The sequence below is a fragment of the Myotis daubentonii genome, chromosome 2 (assembly GCF_963259705.1).
Source record: "Myotis daubentonii chromosome 2, mMyoDau2.1, whole genome shotgun sequence".
NCBI lineage: Eukaryota > Metazoa > Chordata > Mammalia > Chiroptera > Vespertilionidae > Myotis > Myotis daubentonii.
This window is the reverse complement of record NC_081841.1, coordinates 197865535-197884056: the sequence shown is the minus strand read 5'-3', so window position 1 is coordinate 197884056 and position 18522 is coordinate 197865535. Positions and strand designations below refer to the sequence as shown.

General features: G+C 38.0%; 1 protein-coding gene across 1 annotated transcript in view; it reads right to left on the bottom strand.

The window, feature by feature from the left end:
* The window catches only part of LOC132226786 (disintegrin and metalloproteinase domain-containing protein 18-like), an 89241-nt gene that overhangs the window by 59588 nt on the left and 11131 nt on the right, over window positions 1-18522 (bottom strand). Inside the window, exons 3-7 of the mRNA XM_059681220.1 lie at window positions 15428-15483; window positions 13447-13525; window positions 13013-13089; window positions 9404-9581; window positions 1790-1855 (exon numbers count right to left, since the gene is read on the bottom strand). Of these exons, the coding sequence (XP_059537203.1) occupies window positions 1790-1855; window positions 9404-9581; window positions 13013-13089; window positions 13447-13525; window positions 15428-15483 (456 nt within the window). The remainder of the gene's footprint in view (window positions 1-1789; window positions 1856-9403; window positions 9582-13012; window positions 13090-13446; window positions 13526-15427; window positions 15484-18522) is intronic.

Genomic DNA, 18522 nt, shown 5'->3' with positions numbered 1-18522 from the left:
AATTAAGTGTATTTTAGACAAAATATTTTCCTTATATTACCAAAATACTGCATTAGGGAAGTGCTATAAAGGGGGTTGGCAAAAGTAGATTTTATAATTGTGAGTATGGGAAACACAGAGTTTATTATTGTGTTATTATTATCATAACCTGCATGTCTTTTTCCATATGAACAACTGTAAACCTACTTTTCCCACCCTTGTACATGTCAAGTATAAAACACACAAATAAGAAAAATCCTTAGTTACGACTATCTGTTTGTGCATACTCAAGATCATCAAATGGTAGTAGAAATTTTGTTAATACTAAAGGTCATCATACTTTGCAATGCATCACTAACTCCAAAGGTTTATTTTATAAGAACAACATTCTGAATATATAAGGAAGAAGAAATAGCACTGCTGAATCAGTATAAAATAATACATATAAAAATATGGAAAACAAAATTGGCACAATTTAAAAGAAGACTATAATTCAAGATATTGACACAACTCTCCATAACTGATGGGACCAGCGGCCAAAAACAGGAAAACATAGTAAAATATCTCATTCATTAACATGTATAGAGTACTGCATCAAATTAGGACAGAATATAATAAATCTTTTTTTAAAATATATTTTATTGATTTTTTACAGAGAGGAAGGGAGAAGGATAGAGAGCCAGAAACATCGATGAGAGAGAAACATCGATCAGCTGCCTCCTGCACGCCCCCCCACTGGGGATGTGCCCGCAACCAAGGTAAATGCCCCTGACTGGAATTGAACCTGAGACCCTTGAGTCCACAGGCCAATGCTCTATCCACTGAGCCAACCTGGTTCTGGCTATAATAAATCTTTTGAAAATCTATATGAAACATTAACAAATATACTGAGTCAGAAAGAAGTAACAAAGCATTTCAAAGAATTTACATCATTCAGATCATGCTCTTTTACCCATAAGAAATAAAATAAAATATGAACAACAAAATATAATTTGAAAATCTTCAAATACCTTAAATTTAACCAATACAATTCTAAATTACCCAAGAGTCCAATACACACACACACACACATACACACACACACACTTCTCACACAAATTTGAAAATTATTTTTAAGAAAACAGTATAGTTTTTTTTAAAAAAAAATGTTTGCCTTATGATCCAGGGATCCTACTTCTCGGCATATATCCAAAACAAACAAACAAACAAACAAAACCCCAAGAAATAAAAAACAAAAAACAAACCAAAATTGAAATACTAATTTGAAAGAATAACTCACCTCTATGTTCATTACAGTATTAGTTACAACTACAGGCCCAATGCATGAAATTCATACAAGAGGCTCAACCCTCGCAGCCATGGCTGCCTCAGCCCTTGCAGCCCCGATTTTGTCTGGAAGGTCCTCCGGATGGTCGTTCTGCTGTTTGGTCTAATTAGTGTATTAGCTCTTTATTATATAGGATACCCAAGATCTGGAAACAGCCCAAGTGCCCATCCAGAGATGAGTGGATGAAAAAACTGTGGTACAGTTACACAGTGAAATAATATTCAGCCATAAAAGAAGAGAAAAAGAAAGAAAAGACAACCTTACCTTTTGCACCAGCATGGATGGACCTCGAGATTATTATGCTAAATGAAATAAGCCAGTCAAAGAAAAACAAATACCATATGATCTCAAAATTTTTAATTTTGTGCTTTGAAATTGAGAAAAATTTCATTAAGTTTAAAGAAAGAAAGAGTGAGAGAGAAAAAAAGAGAGACAGGATTGAAGATTGAGGAATGGAGGGGAGGAGGAGATGGTTTGACTTACCAAAGCTTTTTCCACTATAATATGCATTTCTAGATATTGGGGTAATAGTTTTGAAAGAGTTTTTTCCTGGGGAAACAAATGATTGAGCAAGTGATAATATACATTAACTTTGTTAAATACAAGAAGTAGTATGTAAAGAAGGCAAACAGAATGCATAAAATATCTTCATAAGGACTTTTTTGGAAATTCAATTTTTCATTTGCACATATTGTAATAAATGGCAAGGGAATGCTCACTTTGATTTTAAAAAAACAAAAACAACTACTTTAAAAAACTAATAATTCAGAGAAAATTTACAAATTATTATTACAGAGTCACTGTGGCCTTAAATATAAAAATTAGTTACAAACAAAAAAATTCACTTAACATATATTCTAAATTTAAATAATTCCAGTGAGCTTGTGAGAGTGATGAATGAGTCTAAGTACTCTGTATTCATATTAAATGAGAGAAAAAAAATGAGAAGAAATATATACATTCTATTGTCTTTAACTCATGCAGATCTACATTATTAAAAGAACTCTTGAGAATTTTTTATGAATTGTCCTCCTAAAAACTATGGGAACACCAACTGTGTCACAATAAAAATATTTCATTCCCTCAGCAGAAAAGCATGGGGAAATTCTGAGAACTCACAGTCTACACAGGAATTCATGTAAATAGTGTGACTGGTACACTCAACCACATGGGTGCACAGGAAAGAACAGCATGTACAGTAGCAGAAACAATCCTGTAGCTCCAGGGCACAGGCTGTAAGTTCCTTCTGAGGTGATCTTATAATTCTTGACTGTGCCAGGAGTCAGCTATAAATCGTCAGCTTATTACATCATCATTTGGCACTTTAATGGCAATTTTTGTGTGAGCTACTAGTACATCTTAAACATATTACAATGCCGTTTCACATATATAAATTTCAAAGAAACCAAAATTTCATTCTTGACCCAAGCATATCATTCACTAAATATAATCGTAAGAAAGGTACAAATATTGGGTCTAGTTAGCCTAGTGCAAATAAACAAGCAAACTGGACTCAGTGGGTAGAGCCCATATTTAAATGTTTGCTTACATTTCCATAGGAAAGTAAAATATGCCTGCATTCCATACACAAGGTTGGGCAAAAGTAAATTTACAGTTGTTCATATGGAAGACAATATAGTGTTTAATAAATAATAACACAAGAATAAACTGTGTTTTGCATACTCACAACTGTAAGCCTACTTTTGCCTAAACGTATGTGTTGTTGTCATTCTCTGTCTGTCTGACCACATGTATATATGCAGTGCTGTAGGAAAAAAGTTCTCTTAACTTTTATCAACCCTTAGTAGTCTTATAATAATGGTGAGCATAAGATTTGTTATTTAAACTGAAATAATGTACAGCAGGAAAAGGGGCACTAAAATAATTTAAATTATATAATTATTAAAATTGATATTTAGTTCAATTTTATTAGTTCAAATCTTTCTACTCAAAAGTGATTCCCAAAACTCTATATCTGAGTATACAAAGCTAAAACTCTTTAAACCTTTTCATTGATTAAACATAGCATAGCCACATGGACATCAACATCATGGCAGAATCAGCATCAACAAGTTGGATAATTACAATTAAACAAAGGATCCCTCGTTCAACGCAGAGACATCTGAGAGATCCACACATCAGTCCATCTGAAAGTGGGCACATTGGAACAGTAAGGGAGGCAGGTTGGGGGGAGCAACATCCCTGCCTAAAAGTCCATTGTGGTGAAACCTGGTGGCAGTAGTAGAGATGTGGAGGATTTATGGTGGTCATTGCTGACAAAGAGAGAAGGCTGTGGTCTTGTGGTAGCCATTACTGATTTAGAGGCAAAACCTCAAACCCACATACCTACATCCTCTAGCCCATTGCAGCAGAACCCAGTAGAGGTGGGACCTATTGAAGAAGCAGAGATACACATTGGTAATAGGAGGAGTGCTGGGAGCTCCCAGGCCCACAGCCTCACAACCCTCTTGAGATGGTGCCCCAAGACAGTGGCAACCCAGGCACAGAATGGACATCCAAGACCCCGGGAAATACAGGATATTTTCCATGACTGAGGCCACACCAAACCACTAAGATTCCAGTGCTATTAAGAGAAAACAAAAACTTGCACTATAGCATCATCTACTGAAAAACAAATGAAGGACCTCTCTTTAGAAGCCTACTGAATTGTTAAAAGCAAAGAGTAACTAAAAGAGACTTCATTATCTCAAATGTACAGGCACAGAAACAACCCATCAAGTATCATGAATAACCAATGCAAAAAGTTAACAAAGAAAGAAAATAAAGTCTCCAGAAACCAAATTCAAAGACAGGGAAGACTGTGATTCTAATGACAGAATTCAAGAATGCAGTTATTAAACAAACAAACAAACAAACAAACAAACCTCAACAAGATATCAAAACACTCATAAAGGCAGTTCAGTGATTTCAGAAACAAAATTAATGAACAAAATAGGTACTTTACCAAAACGACTGAAAGTATTATAAAAAAAAAGAAACAGAGATCCTTGAACTAAAGAACTCAATAAACGAGATGAATAATTAAAGCATGAGAGATAAAGCATATCACATGAAAGAGATAATTAGTGCTCTTGATGATTGAACCAGAAATGGCTCAGGAGGAAGAAGAGAGAGAACAAAAAAATAAATAAATAAATAAAAGAGTTCTACAAAAACTATATGACTCCATTAGAAACAACAAAGTAAGGGTAATGGGTATAGCCAGAGAAGAAGAGAGGGAGAAGAAAACATAGAATGTATTCAAAGAAATAATTGGTAAGAACTTCCCAAACCTATGAAAAGTGTTTGAATACAAAAGCTAAATGAACACCTACTTATTTCAATGCAAAAAAATCTTCTCCAAGGCTCATTATATGAAAACCGTCAAAAGTTCATTACAAAGAAAGAATTTTTAAGCCATCCAGGCTGTAAAACATTGTACCCTGCCAAGGAAATCCCATTAGGCTATCATTAGAATTTTTTAGTGAAAACATCACAAGATAGGAGAGAGTGGACAAACATATTCAAAATATTGAAAGAGAGAATAAACCAGCCAAAAATAATACATCCTGTAAAGCCATCCTTTATATATGAAGGAGAAATAAGTGCTTTCCCAGACAACAAAAGTTGAGAGAATTCACCACCAGAAGACCTGTGTTACAAGAAATGTTAAAAGTTCTTCTAGCAGAATCATAAAGAAAAATGGTATACAAAACTTTGAATAAATGACAGACAGAAACAATGCTACTTCAAAAAAAGAGCATTAAATACTTAATTATATCATAAAAGTTAAAGGGGGAAAAGCATTAAAAGTAACCTACTGAAATTTGGCAATGAACACACAACATAAAAAGGGATAATTTGTGTGAGTGTGTGTGGGGGGGGGGGTAGGAGGAGTGAAGAACACAAGTACAGGTAAATGTATATGAGACAATAAGAAGGAAAAGGACTATGGTATGTATGAGACATTTTACAAAAACCTAATAGTAACCATAAAACAAAAATTCAGAGCTAAGACATGAAACAAACAAAAGAGGAAACAGAGAAAAAAGTCACAGGAAACCACCCAACTAAAGTAACAGACAAAAACACAAGAGGTAAAAGACAATGGAGATACAGAGCAACCAGAAAATATAAGATAAAATTACTGCAGTAAGTCTTTATCTATACTAATAAAAGGGTAATATGCTAATTAGACTGGATCAACTGGACATCTTCCGGACGTCCAACTTCCTTCTGGGCAAAGCCATGGTGGCGGGAGCTGAGGCAGAGAGGGTTAGGGGTGATCAGGCTGGCAGGGGAGGGCAGTTAGGGGGTGGCCAGGCTGGCAGGGGGGGCAGTTAGGGGGTAACCAGGCCAGCAGGGGGGCAGTTAGGGGCTATCAGTCAGGCAGGTAGAGTGGTTAGGGGCAATCAGGCAGGCAGGTGAGCAGTTTGGAGCCAGCGGTCCTGAATTGTGAGAGGGATGAAGCCTAAACCGGCAGTCGGACATCCCCCGAGGGGTCCTGGATTGGAGAGGGTGCAGGCCAGGCTGAGGTACTCCCCCCACCTCACTGGGCCTCTAGTATATTAATAATTACGCTAAATAGAAATAGATTGAACTCACAAATCAAAAGGCACAGAGTAGCGGGATGGATTCAAAAACAATTTAAGACTGAATTATATGTGCCTTCACGAGATTTAGCTCCAAAAACAAACAGGCTCAAAGTGAAGAGGTGGAAGATGATACTCTAAGCAAATGTCATCCAGAGAAAAGCAGAAACCATAGAACTTATATCAGACAAAGGAGATTTCAAAACAAAAAAGGTACCATGAGACAAAGATGGACATTTCAGAATGATAAACGGGACAATTCTTCAAGAAGACATAATACTTATCTATCTATCTATCTATCTATCTATCTATCTATCTATCTATCTATCTAACATCATCATCTAGCTCCACCCTGGAAGTGCCAAAATATAAAAATCAATTACTAATAGACCCAAAACAAAAAAATGACACCAATACAATTATAATATGAAATATGAATACCCCATGGCCAGCAATGAATATATCTTCCAAACAGAAAGTCAGTAAGGAAATATTGGCCTTAAATGATACATTAGAGCAAATGAACTTAATCAATATTACTATAACTTTCCATCTCCAAAAGACAGAATACACATTTTTCTCAAGTGCACACAGAAATTTCTCAGGGATAGACTATATGTAGGTGTACACAACTAGTTTCAATAAATTTAAGAAAGTTGAAATCATACTAGTATATTTTCTAACTATAATGATATGAATCTGAAAATCAACTACAAAAAAAAAAGAGCTGGAAAAACCACAAATATATGGAGATTAACAACATGTTACTGAACAACTATTGGATCAAAGAATAAGTAAAACAAGATATCAAAAGTTACATAGAGACAAATGAAGCTAAAAGTATAAGATATAAAAACTTGGGGGAGTCATCAAAAGCAGTACTAAGAGGAAAGTTTATAGCATTACAAACCTACCTCGAGAAATAAACAAAAAAAATCTCAAAGAAGAAATCTAACATTATAACTTAAAGAAACAGAAAAAGAATAACAAATTAAGCCCAAAACCAGGAGAGGGGAGGAAATAATAAAGATCAAAGTAAAAATAAATGAAATAGAGAAAAAAAGATAGTAGAAAAATTAATAAAATGAAGAGCTGGCAATTTAAAAAGATAAAATTGCCAGGCCTCTAGTTAGACTCACTTAGAAAAAAGAGAGAAGACTTGAATGAAATCCGAAATAAAGACAAGAAGCTACAATGGACAACAGAGTGGATAACCTAGAAGAAACTGACAGATTTTTAAAGGGAAACAAGCTTCCTAGACTGAATAAAGAAGCATTAGAAACCAAAAGAGACAAATCTCTAGTAAGAACATTGAAACGGTATTCAAAAACCTCCCAAAAAAACAAAAATCTAGGAGCATATGCCTTCACTGGTGAATTCTACCAAACATTCAAAGAAGATTTAATATCAATTATTTTTAACCTCTTCCAAAAAATTAAGAAAAAAAGAGTATTTTGTAACTCATTTTATGAGGCCAACATTACCCTGACAGCACTATCAAATGTACCAACATACTCATAATAAGAGTACCAGAAAGTAAGAAAATGGATAAAGAGGTAGAAAGAATTCATGGCCAGAAATTTTTCAAAATTTCTCAAATTTAAATAAATATTTAGGAAAATATTTATTTAAACAACCAGGAAGTTCTATGAATTCCAGCTAGGATCAACTCAAAGAGATCTACTCAAAGACACATCATAACAAAACTGGTATAAAGCAAAACAAACCAAAAAAGAATCTTAAAAGAAGCAACAGAGAAGGGACTCATCATATACACTGAGTGGACACTTATAATGACCACCCCATCAGTACTTTGTTGGGCCACCTTTTGCCTTCAGTACTGAAGCGATTCTTCTTGGCATTGATTCCATGAGATGTTGAAAGGTGATGCGAGGAATCTGACACCATGCCTGATGAATAGCATTGTCCAGTTCTGTGAGATTTGATGGTTGTGGAACCAGCTGCCTGATGGCTCTTTTAACTTCGCTCCACAAATGCTCAATTGGATTGAGATTTGGTGATTGTGGGGGCCACCTAAGCAAGGTGAAGTCTCCCTCATGTTCTTTTACATTTTTTAAAATATATTTTTATTGATTTCAGAGAGAAAGGGAGAGGGAAGGAGAGATAGAAACATCAATGATGAGAGAGAACCATTGATTGGCTGCCTCCTGCACACCCCCAACTGGGGATTGAGCCCACAATCCAGGCATGTGCCCTTGACTGGAATTGAACCTGGGACCCTTCGGTCCACAGTCCAATGCTCCATGCACCGAGCTAAATCACCTGCCATGGTCGGCAAACTGCGGCTCGAGAGCCACATGCGGCTCTTTGGCCCCATGAGTGTGGCTCTTCCTATGCCTTAGGAGTACCCTAATTAAGTTAATAACAATGTACCTACCTATATAGTTTAAGTTTAAAAAATTTGGCTCTCAAAAGAAATTTTAATCATTGTACTGTTGATATTTGGCTCTGTTGACTAATGAGTTTGCCGACCACTGATTGTCAATCCTCGTGTTCTTAAAGCCACTCCTGCACAATATGAGCACCATGGCATGGTGCATTGTTTTGCTAGAAGAAGCCATCTCCATTGGGATACTCCATCAACATGGTAGGATGAACTTGATCCGAAACGATACTTGGTACATTGCCCCCACCAGCTTGAAGGGTTGTACTCATGCATGTGGAGTGCATGCTTTCATGCTGTTTCCGCCAAATTCTCACTCTGCTATCTGCATAATGCAACTGGAAATGTGATTCATTGGACCACATGACTTTTTTCCAATGTTCAACTGTCCAATCCTTGTGTTCCTGTGCGAATTGGAGACGTTTTATCTTGGTAACTGCCAACATCAAAGGTGTTCAAACAGGCCTTCGGCTTCCATATTCCATATGATGCAGTGTATGGCTAGTTTGCCTACAAACATCAGGTGGCCATAATAATCTGGCCACTCAGTGTATAAGAATCCTTAATATGTTCAATAATACCTTATTTTTCATCATAAAACTTGGAGTCCATAAGATAGCAAGTTTAAATATTCAAAGTGATGAAAGGAAAACACCTGTCAAACAAAACTTATATTCCAGCCTATAGATAAATAGATAAATGATTATTTATTTTAGAAAGCTATGTTTTGGTAGTAAAGTTATGCAACAAAAATATGTAAAAATATTAAAAGTATTTTTCACAGGGAACAGTGATAACTGTTAGTAATAACTAATAGTGATCCTATTCTTCCCCTATTTCTAAATTTTATTTAACAATGTGAATTTTTATTTAAATACAAGAAAAAAAGATACATAATATATCATAAAACAATAAGCTTGCAATATGTTATATAATTTTTCATATTTTAAGTGGAATATGGGTGTTTTGTTTAAAGATAAAGAAAAAAGATACCAAATTTAATATTCCTACTCAACTGCTAAGCAGTTCTTTTTCCCAATTAATAAAGATCTACAGAAGTAATTTCATGGTATGTCATAACTTCAGAATTATTGTAGTTACCTGTGAGCTTAAATAACTTTTATAGGTCTGGTTTTTCTGCCAAATATTGCTGTAATTTTCTATTAACATTGGTATATCTGTATTGTTATTTTTTACTTGATAAATTATGTGTTCAAATCTTGCCGAAGATTCCAGTGGTTCAATTCCATAGCTGATATTTTCAAATTGAAGGAATCCCCTGTATATTTAGAAAGCAATGGCAAAAAAATCCTAAAAATGATCATATCAAAACTATAATATAAAATATTGTAAGAAATTATGAACTAGAGTAAATAACATGTTTAAAAGGAACTTTTCCCTCTATTTTTTTTATCTACCATTAATAACTTAACCACATTTGCCTTATTATTTTCTCACATATTAAAGAACTAAGTAAATGAAAGTGTATTTTTTATTTTCTGTATAGAAATCACATTCATTCAAAATATATTACTTAAGGACAAGTAATAGCTGGGAAACAAGATGTTTGTTGGCTATTTCAAGAAGAAAGTTTCTGTTCTTACAGAGGTTAGGATAAGGGAAAGCAGGAATACAGAGTGAATATTTAAAGAGGTTGATATAAATTAAAACGACATTCAGAGAATGCTAGTTTTCTGAATTAACATGAGTAAATTTTATAAATAAGGCAAACAAAAACTAAAAGGAAGTTAGTGTGTATTGTCTGTTCTGGATTCATCTTCCTCTGCCAGGGCCAACCTGACAGGTTGAGCTGGGCTGAGGTAGGGAGGTGGGAATTGAGAAAAGAAAGAAAGATAGGAGAGCAGGATCGGGAGGACTACAGCTCAATTGAGGAACTGCAGCAAGTTTATTAACCACACAATGCTTTTTATACACAACACACTGAATAGGAGGTCTGTCAAGAGGAATGTATTCTTTGTTTCTCTTAATCTCTCTAAAGGAGGACAGAGCAGAAGGACAAGTTCTCGGTACAGCAAATCTCAGTAAATAGTTACAGACGTCTTGGTAAGCCATGAAAGGCTGTTCTCATTCTACAAAAGTTGCTCTCATTCTACTGATAACCACCATCCAAACAAGTCTGGGAATACTGTGTGGGTAAGGGTCTCAGCCTTGCTAGCCCCTTCAGGTGCAAGGACCATGTCAGCTTCCACCCAGTCTCCAACATTCCTCTTATAAACTTACCACCTTCCTCTTTCATCATTAATGATGAAAATTACTTTTCTTGACCCTTTACTTCTACTTCCCCTTCATTTAGCAACCATCAGCTTGTTATCTATATCTATAAGTCTGTTTGTTTTGCTTTGTTTATTTAATTATTTTATTTTAGAATCCAAATATAAATGAAATCATGATGTTTGTGTTTCTCTTTCAGACTTATTTCACTTAGCATAATACCCTCTAGGTCCATCTATGTTGTCACAAATGGAAAGATTTTTTTTTTTTATTGATGAGTAATATTCCATTGTATATGTACCACATCTTCTTCATCCATTCACTAGAGTCTCAGTGCACAAAATTCATGCACTGGGGTGGGGGTCGTCAGCCTGGCCTGTGTCCTCTCACAGTCTGGGACCCCTAGGGGGATGTCTGCCTGCCAGCTTAGGTCCGATCCCTCTTGCAGTCTGGGGCTTTCGCATTCCAGGACCCCTCACTCCTTACTGCCTGCTTGCAGTGGAGGTGGTAGAGGCTCCCACCACTCCCGCTGTGCTCACCAGCCATGAACCCAGCTTATTGCTGAGCGGCGCTCCCCCTGTGGGAGTGCACTTACCACTAGGGTGCAGCATTGAGCATCTGTCCCCTGGTGGTCAATGTGCATCATAGTGACCAGTCGTTCTGGTGGTTGTTCCGTTGTTCATTTCACCATTAGGCAATTTGAATATTAGGGTTTTATTATATAAGATTGACTGATGGATATTTAGATTGCTTCTATTAGTGCTGAAGTAAACATAGGACGACATGCCGAAACCGGTTTGGCTCAGTGGATAGAGCGTCGGCCTGTGGACTGAAGGGTCCCAGGTTCGATTCCAGTCAAGGGCATATACCTTGGTTGCAGGCATATCCCCAGTGGGATATGTGCAGGAGGCAGCTGATCGATGTTTCTAACTCTCCCTTCCTCTCTCCCTTCCTCTCTGTAAAAAATCAATAAAATATATTAAAAAAAAAAACATAGGAGGACATATATCTTTTCAAGTTGATGTTTTTTTTAAGTTTTCTGTGGATGAATATTCTTAAGTGAAATTGCTGGTTCATGTGACAGCTCTATGTTTAATTTTTTAAATTAAATTTATTGTGGTGATATTGGTTAATAACATTATATAGGATTCAAGTGTACATTTCTATGATACATAATCTGTATATTACATTGTGTGCCCACCACCCAAAGTCAAATCTTGTACTGCCACCATATATTTGACCCCTTCACCCTTCACTGCCACACCTTTCCCTCTGGTAACCACCATACTATTGTCTGTGTCTATGAGTTTTTCTTGCTCATCTGTTCCTTTCAGTTTATATCTCACATATGAGTGAAATCATATGGTTCTTAACTTTTAAAAAAATGTATATTTTTATTTATTTCAGAAAGGAAGGGAGAGGGAGAGAGAGAGATGGAAACATTAGTGATGAGAGAGAATCATTGATCAGCTGCCTCCTGCATACCCCCTACTGGGGACTGAGTCCGCAATCCAGGCATGTGCCCTGACCAGGAATAAAACCCTAACCTCCTGGTTCATAGGTTGATACTCAATCCCTGAGCCAAACCAGCCTGGCTTGTTCTTAAATTTCTCAAGATCCATCGATGTTGTCGCAAATGGCAGTATTTCATCTTTTCATACTGCAGACTAGTATTCCATTGTATATATGTACCACATCTTTTTTCCAATTTTCTATTGAAGGGCACTTTGAATTGAATAATGCTGCAATGAACATATAGGTACATATATCTTCAAGAACAAATGTTTATTTTTTTGAGGCATATTCATACTGTTTTTCATAGTGGATGCACCGATTTACAATCCCACCAACAGTGTGCAAGGGTTCCCTTTTCTCCACATGCTCACCAGCACTTGATATTTGCCAAATTTTTATGATAGCCATTCTGACAATTATGAAGTGATATCTTATTTTGGTTTTGATTTTCATCCCCCTGATGATTAGTAATGTTGAGCATCTTTCCATATGTCTGTTGACCACCTATATGTCTTCTTTGGAGACATATCTAAGTCCTCTGAGGTACCTTCTTAATTAGTTGTTTTATGTGTGATACTGAGAGTACCTTAACTGTGAGCAAAATATGTCCCTGTTTTAATAACTAATTAATGTCATTTTCCATAACTATATAAGACAACTGATAGATAACTCAGCTATAATGTTTAGGAAAATGTTCTAAACTTTCCTTTACTGAAACTATCTTTTTCTGCACAGTATATTCAAAATACCTCCAGCCAGGTTTTCCTGTGGTGATTTCATTTGAATAGGCAGTAACCACTAGCTACAAATAGTTACACTTCTAAAAAAAGGCCATCATAAAGAAAACTTTCATATTTGGATTCCTCTTAAACCTTACTATATTTGTGTCTGCTAGCCACTAAGTTTCTTTTTGAAGTGCATCGTAAGTTTTTCATGTGTAAATATTCTCTAAGATGTTATTACCTGAGACCAGAACAAATGCTGAGTGTTGCAGCTGAATTTGGAAAGTTTGCAGCATATCCTTGGTAATGGCAATGCATCTGAAAAATAGTATAGAAAGGCTAATAAATTAATTATTTATGAATAAAATATGTATGGTAAAATATTATAGATGATTCAAAATGTTAAAAGATTATATATTATACAAATTTATTTATGTATATTTTTAGGGAAAACCAGTTTTTACTACTCTCCTTACTTTGTACCTCCTAAGTGTCCATGAATATTACCTCACATTTCATCTTATTTCTGTGTACAACAATCAACCCCTTAACATAGCATAATTATAAGGAATAAAATATTTATTTAAACTACAAACATAGAACAAACATATCTCAATGGTAATATGTCCATTTCAATAAAACAACATCTAATAATAAATGTCTAAAACATCTTACCCTAAAGTATGAAGAATCAGTATGCAAAGATCCAGTTTCATTAAATGTGTAAACCAAAAAGTCCTGGGATAAGAATGAGCTAAGAAACAACAATAAACTATTTGAATAATGAATTTAATACAAATTAAACATTATAGTAATACTAGGGGCCCGGTGCACGAAATTCGTGCACTGGGTGTGTGTGTGGGGGGAGTGTCCCTCAGCCCAGCCTGCCCCCTCTCACATACTGGGAGCCCTCAGGCGTAGACCCCCATCACCCTCCGATCGCCTGATTGGCCCCTTGCCCAGGCCTGACGCCTCCGCCAGAGGTGTCAAGCTTGGACAGATGACCCCCATCTCCCCCCGATCACTGGCTCTGGCCCCCGCTCAGGCCTGAGGCCTCTGGCCCAGGAATCATGCCTGGGCAGGGGACCCCCATCTCCCTCTGATCGTTGCTCCACCCCCCGCCCAAGCCTGATGCCTCTGACCCAGGCTTCAGGCCTGGGCAAGGGGACCATCATATCCCCCCAATCCCCGGCTCCGCCCCCCACCCAGGCCTGATGCCTCGGCCAGAGGAGTTGACCCTCATCACCCTCCGATCACCAATCACCGGATCAGCCCCTTGACCATGCCTGAGGCCTCCGGCAGAGGTGTCAGGCCTGGGCAGGGGACCCCCAGCTCCCCGCGTTGCAGGCTCCGCCCCTGCCCAGGCCTAACGCCTCTGGCCTAGGTATCCAGCCCGGGCAGCGGGGACCCGCAGCTGCAGCGGCCCCGCGATCGTGGGCTCTGCTTTAGGCCCAGGCAAGGGACCCCTAGCTCCTGGGACTGCCAGCTTCGACTTTGCCTAGCTCCCATCGCTGGCTCCACCCCTACTTCCTGCTATCACTGGCCAGGGCGGCAAAGGCGCCTGATTCTCCAATCATGGCTGGGGGGCAGGGCAAAGGCGGCCCCAGGGCCGCCTTTGCCCTGCCCCCCAGCTCTTAGCTCCCCCCTGGGTTTCTGATCACTGTCAGTGGCAGGGGGCTTCTTCCTGCTTTCCCTTTTGCCTCCCTGCATTGTGCCTACATATGCAAATTAACCGCCATCTTGTTGGCAGTTAACTGCCAATCTTAGTTGGCAGTTAACTGCCAATCATAGTTGGCAGTTAACTGCCAATCATAGTTGGCAGTTAACTGCCAATCATAGTTGGCAGTTAACTGCCAATCATAGTTGGCAGTTAACTGCCAATCATAGTTGGCAGTTAATTTGCATATAGCCCTGATTAGCCAATGAAAAGGGTATCGTCGTACGCCAATTACCATTTTTCTCTTTTATTAGATAGGAAAAGTAAATGTGAAATTTATTAAGATCATATAATAATACTAGAAGCCCGGTGCACAAAAATTCATGCACTGATGGGGGTCCCTCAGCCTGACCTGCCCCGTTTCACAGTCTGGGAGCCCTCAGGGGATGTCCTACTGATGGCTTAGGCTCACTCCCCACAGGGTGCAGGCCTAAGCTGCAGTCTGGCCTCCCTCTGCGGGAGGTGACCCGGGCCGATCATGGGAAGGCACTGCCCCCATCACCCTGCTGCTGCTGCCATTGACAGCCACCGCAGCTGCCAGCCCTCGTCCTTTGCTGTCAACAGCTGCTCTCCCCTGGTGGCCTGATTGCCCACAACTGACCTCCCTTGCCATGACCCGCCTCCTCCACTGGGACCTGCCTCTTCTGCACAAGGCAGTGGAGATGCTGGGACCAGCATCCTCCGCTCTGGGGCAGAGCAGCTGCCAGGCCCTGCCTCCGCTGTGTGCATGGACATCTTGTGGCGACCATCTTGTGGCGGCCATATTTTGATGACGTCACACGCACAACGCCACCTAGGCTTTTATTATATAGGATTATTTATTTATGCACTTGTCCGAGTTTTATGATATATAAAGCATATTATGCTTTCATTACTATAGATAGTAACAAAAAAATTTTAAAAGTAAGGCCTAAGCTTTAAGGGGAAATAATATCTTACCTTTTTGTGAGATACAGAGTGTATGGTTTTTTATCAATTGTAATGTTATAAATCACCTAAAACAAAGCAAATCAATAACAATGGTTTAGTAAATAAAAAATATACAAAGTAAAACTTTTTCACTCATGTCAAAAAAAGACTCAATCCATTTTAACAATGTATATATTCTTCAGAATTTATTATTCTAAATAGAAGGAATTCATTATTATAATAAATTCAGGATTAGGGTGATGCATTTAATCTGTAGGAATGGCTTTTTTAAATGAAAAAAGCTGAAGGTCACATTTTCAAAAAGTATAAGTTTAGCCTTATTACTAAGATTAATCATTTCTATGTGAAAAATATATACATTTTCTAGTGAAGATGAATGAGACATGGCTGCAGACTAACATTCCATGCTAAATACAATGAAACAAAAACAAATTTATAAATACATATGTACATACCACTGATGCCATTGTAATCAACCTAATTATTAATAACAGTAAAGGAACACAGGGAAGCCAAATATTATAGGCATGCCATTTGTACAGCTTTGCTAGGCAGCTACACTTTATCACTCTTCACAGATCCCTGGGGAAAGGGACTGGAGGGGGAGAATACACACACCCGCAGTAAAGTCCTGGCCACACATGGAAGGTACTTGCCTGTCAAGTCACAACTGGGAAGAGGTCTTTGGCCAGAGTAGACGTGGCCACTGCAAGTGCAGGAAGGTTTGAGATATTTAGTCTACTAAACAAAGAAGTTCACTCTCTTGGCTCCTGGTTCTCTTGGTTTGTGCTCTTGGTCACTCTTGGTTCTCTTGCATTCACCCACATTAGCCACAGCCATGTGGACCCCCACAATGGACTGATGGACTGCAACTAGCCTAAGGCTAAACTGGACCCAATTCCAACATGGAACAGAAACTGGACAGTGGCTTTGCTTCTAGTTCCAATGAATCCCCAGCTGCGCTTCTTCCAGGACTGGATTAAGGGAAGTGAGATGTTGGAAACCCAGGGAAGTAAGTGGACACAAATGAAAAATCACGCATTCTCCCATGTGAGTCTCAGAAAAGTCTTTTTCTCGCTGAAACCGGTTTGGCTTGGTGGGTAGAGCATTGGCCTGCGGACTGAAGGGTCCCGGGTTCGATTCCGGTCAAGGGCATGTACCTGGGTTGCGGGCACATCCCCAGTAGGAGATGTGCAGGAGGCGGCTGATCGATGTTTCTCTCTCATCGATGTTTCTAACTCTCTATCTCTCTTCCTTCCTCTCTGTAAAAAGTCAATAAAATATATTTTTTTTAAAAAAAAGTCTTTTTCTCAAGATAGCCTAAGGACCCCACCCTCAGCACTCAGTGGGGAAAGGGATACCCCACTTCTATGATAACACTACCAAATGCACCTAGAGCCACTTCACAACCCCCTCCATATATAAACCAAGAGGGGAAAAAGACCCGAGAGAATGATGCTAGTGAGAAATGCTGCATCTTCAGGAATAAGAGCTACAGTACCACACAGACTGAGGATAAATGTTCTCATCATCCTCATGTGGTGACATCCGGGAATAGGAGTGGCTCTAAAGATGTTTACAGAGTGAGTCAGTGCACTGTCTCCACAAAGGCAGACAGACCTCTCTGCTAGCAAATCCAAATTTTCTTTTCAAGACAAACTAATTTTAAGAAAGTTCTCTGATTTTAAGGAAAGGCAGTCTGAGAGAGGGAAACTCTCAGGAAGTACAAGAAGCCCACAAACTCAGAGACCAGAACTGAAAATGTGGGCCTGAGACAGGATAGTAAGAAGCCAGGAAAATTCCTTGGCAAGTAGAATGGGGAAAGGGCAACAGTTCAACAAACTGGCCAGCAATTTACATCCAGTTACAGAAAGTCATCTCCTTAGAGATAACATCGGAAATAACATCTAGGCCTCAGTTGTATTTCAGCTTCAGGCTTAGAAAAGTAGCAAAACCAGCTGGGTGACTCCAGGACCAGCTATAATAACAAATGATCTCCCTGCCCCGGTGCTGACCAATCAGTAGAGATCAGGACCTTGAAAAAGCACACCTTAGAAATGGAAAATATTCTGAAACCCTCCCCTAAGATTCCCACCCACAGGGAGATAAAAAAACAAACCCTCAAAGCAAAGATCCTGAATTAGACCTTTTCTCCTCGTCCCTTTCCCAATTATAGAGGGTTTCATCAGAGCCCTCAGGCCACAGGCCTCTTTACCCTTTTCCCAAGAAACTAAAGGTTTTGCATCATAAAGGAGGTAAAAGAGGTGAGTTTGGGTAGAGTTTCTGAAGTGGCAGATGTTCCTCCAAATTCTCAGAGTGAAATCTGTTGTTATAATTTTCCTATAAACTCCTAGGCAAAAATCAATGAATGTCTGAAAGTTAGTAACAAAGGTTTGCAAAAGTTATCCTGTATTACTTTAATATAACAATTAATAATGACGTATTACTTAAAAATAAAAAAATATAGAACCAATCTCAGATATTTCCTCAGGAGGATGCTGTGACAACAGACAGAAATGACAAAATCCCTACAAGAAAAAAATATGTGGAAAACAGAAGCTTTAAATGCAAACAAATCACCTTAATATACATCTATAGTACACTGCATAATAAATATAAAGAAACATACACACTGGAGTCAAATGCATTACCTCGACATAGTGAAATTTAATTAAAAATCAGGCCCAAAAGATATCTAGAAAATGCCCAAATATGCACACTTCAAAATTTCCCATGGGTCAATGGAGAAACAACAAGGAAAATTTAAAAAAAATATTATATTAAAATATTATAAATGCAGATTATATAACTGTTATGTAATGAAGTGACATCAGTGTAAATCAGAATAAGAACTACCCCAAATTTGCTTCTACATAAAATCAACATGAGAACTGAAAAAGTTGTTAGAATCAACCTCTTCAAATCTCTAGAAATGAACTGAAGGTTTACAATATTTTGGGGAGTGTTTATTCACGAAAAATAACTGATCTTAGTAAAAATAATAATATTTGGGAAAATTGAATTTGCTCTAGTCTCTTCTTTTATTAATTGAAAAATAAGAGAATGCATTTACAGTGAATACCAGCAGACTAGCAACCTCTGAG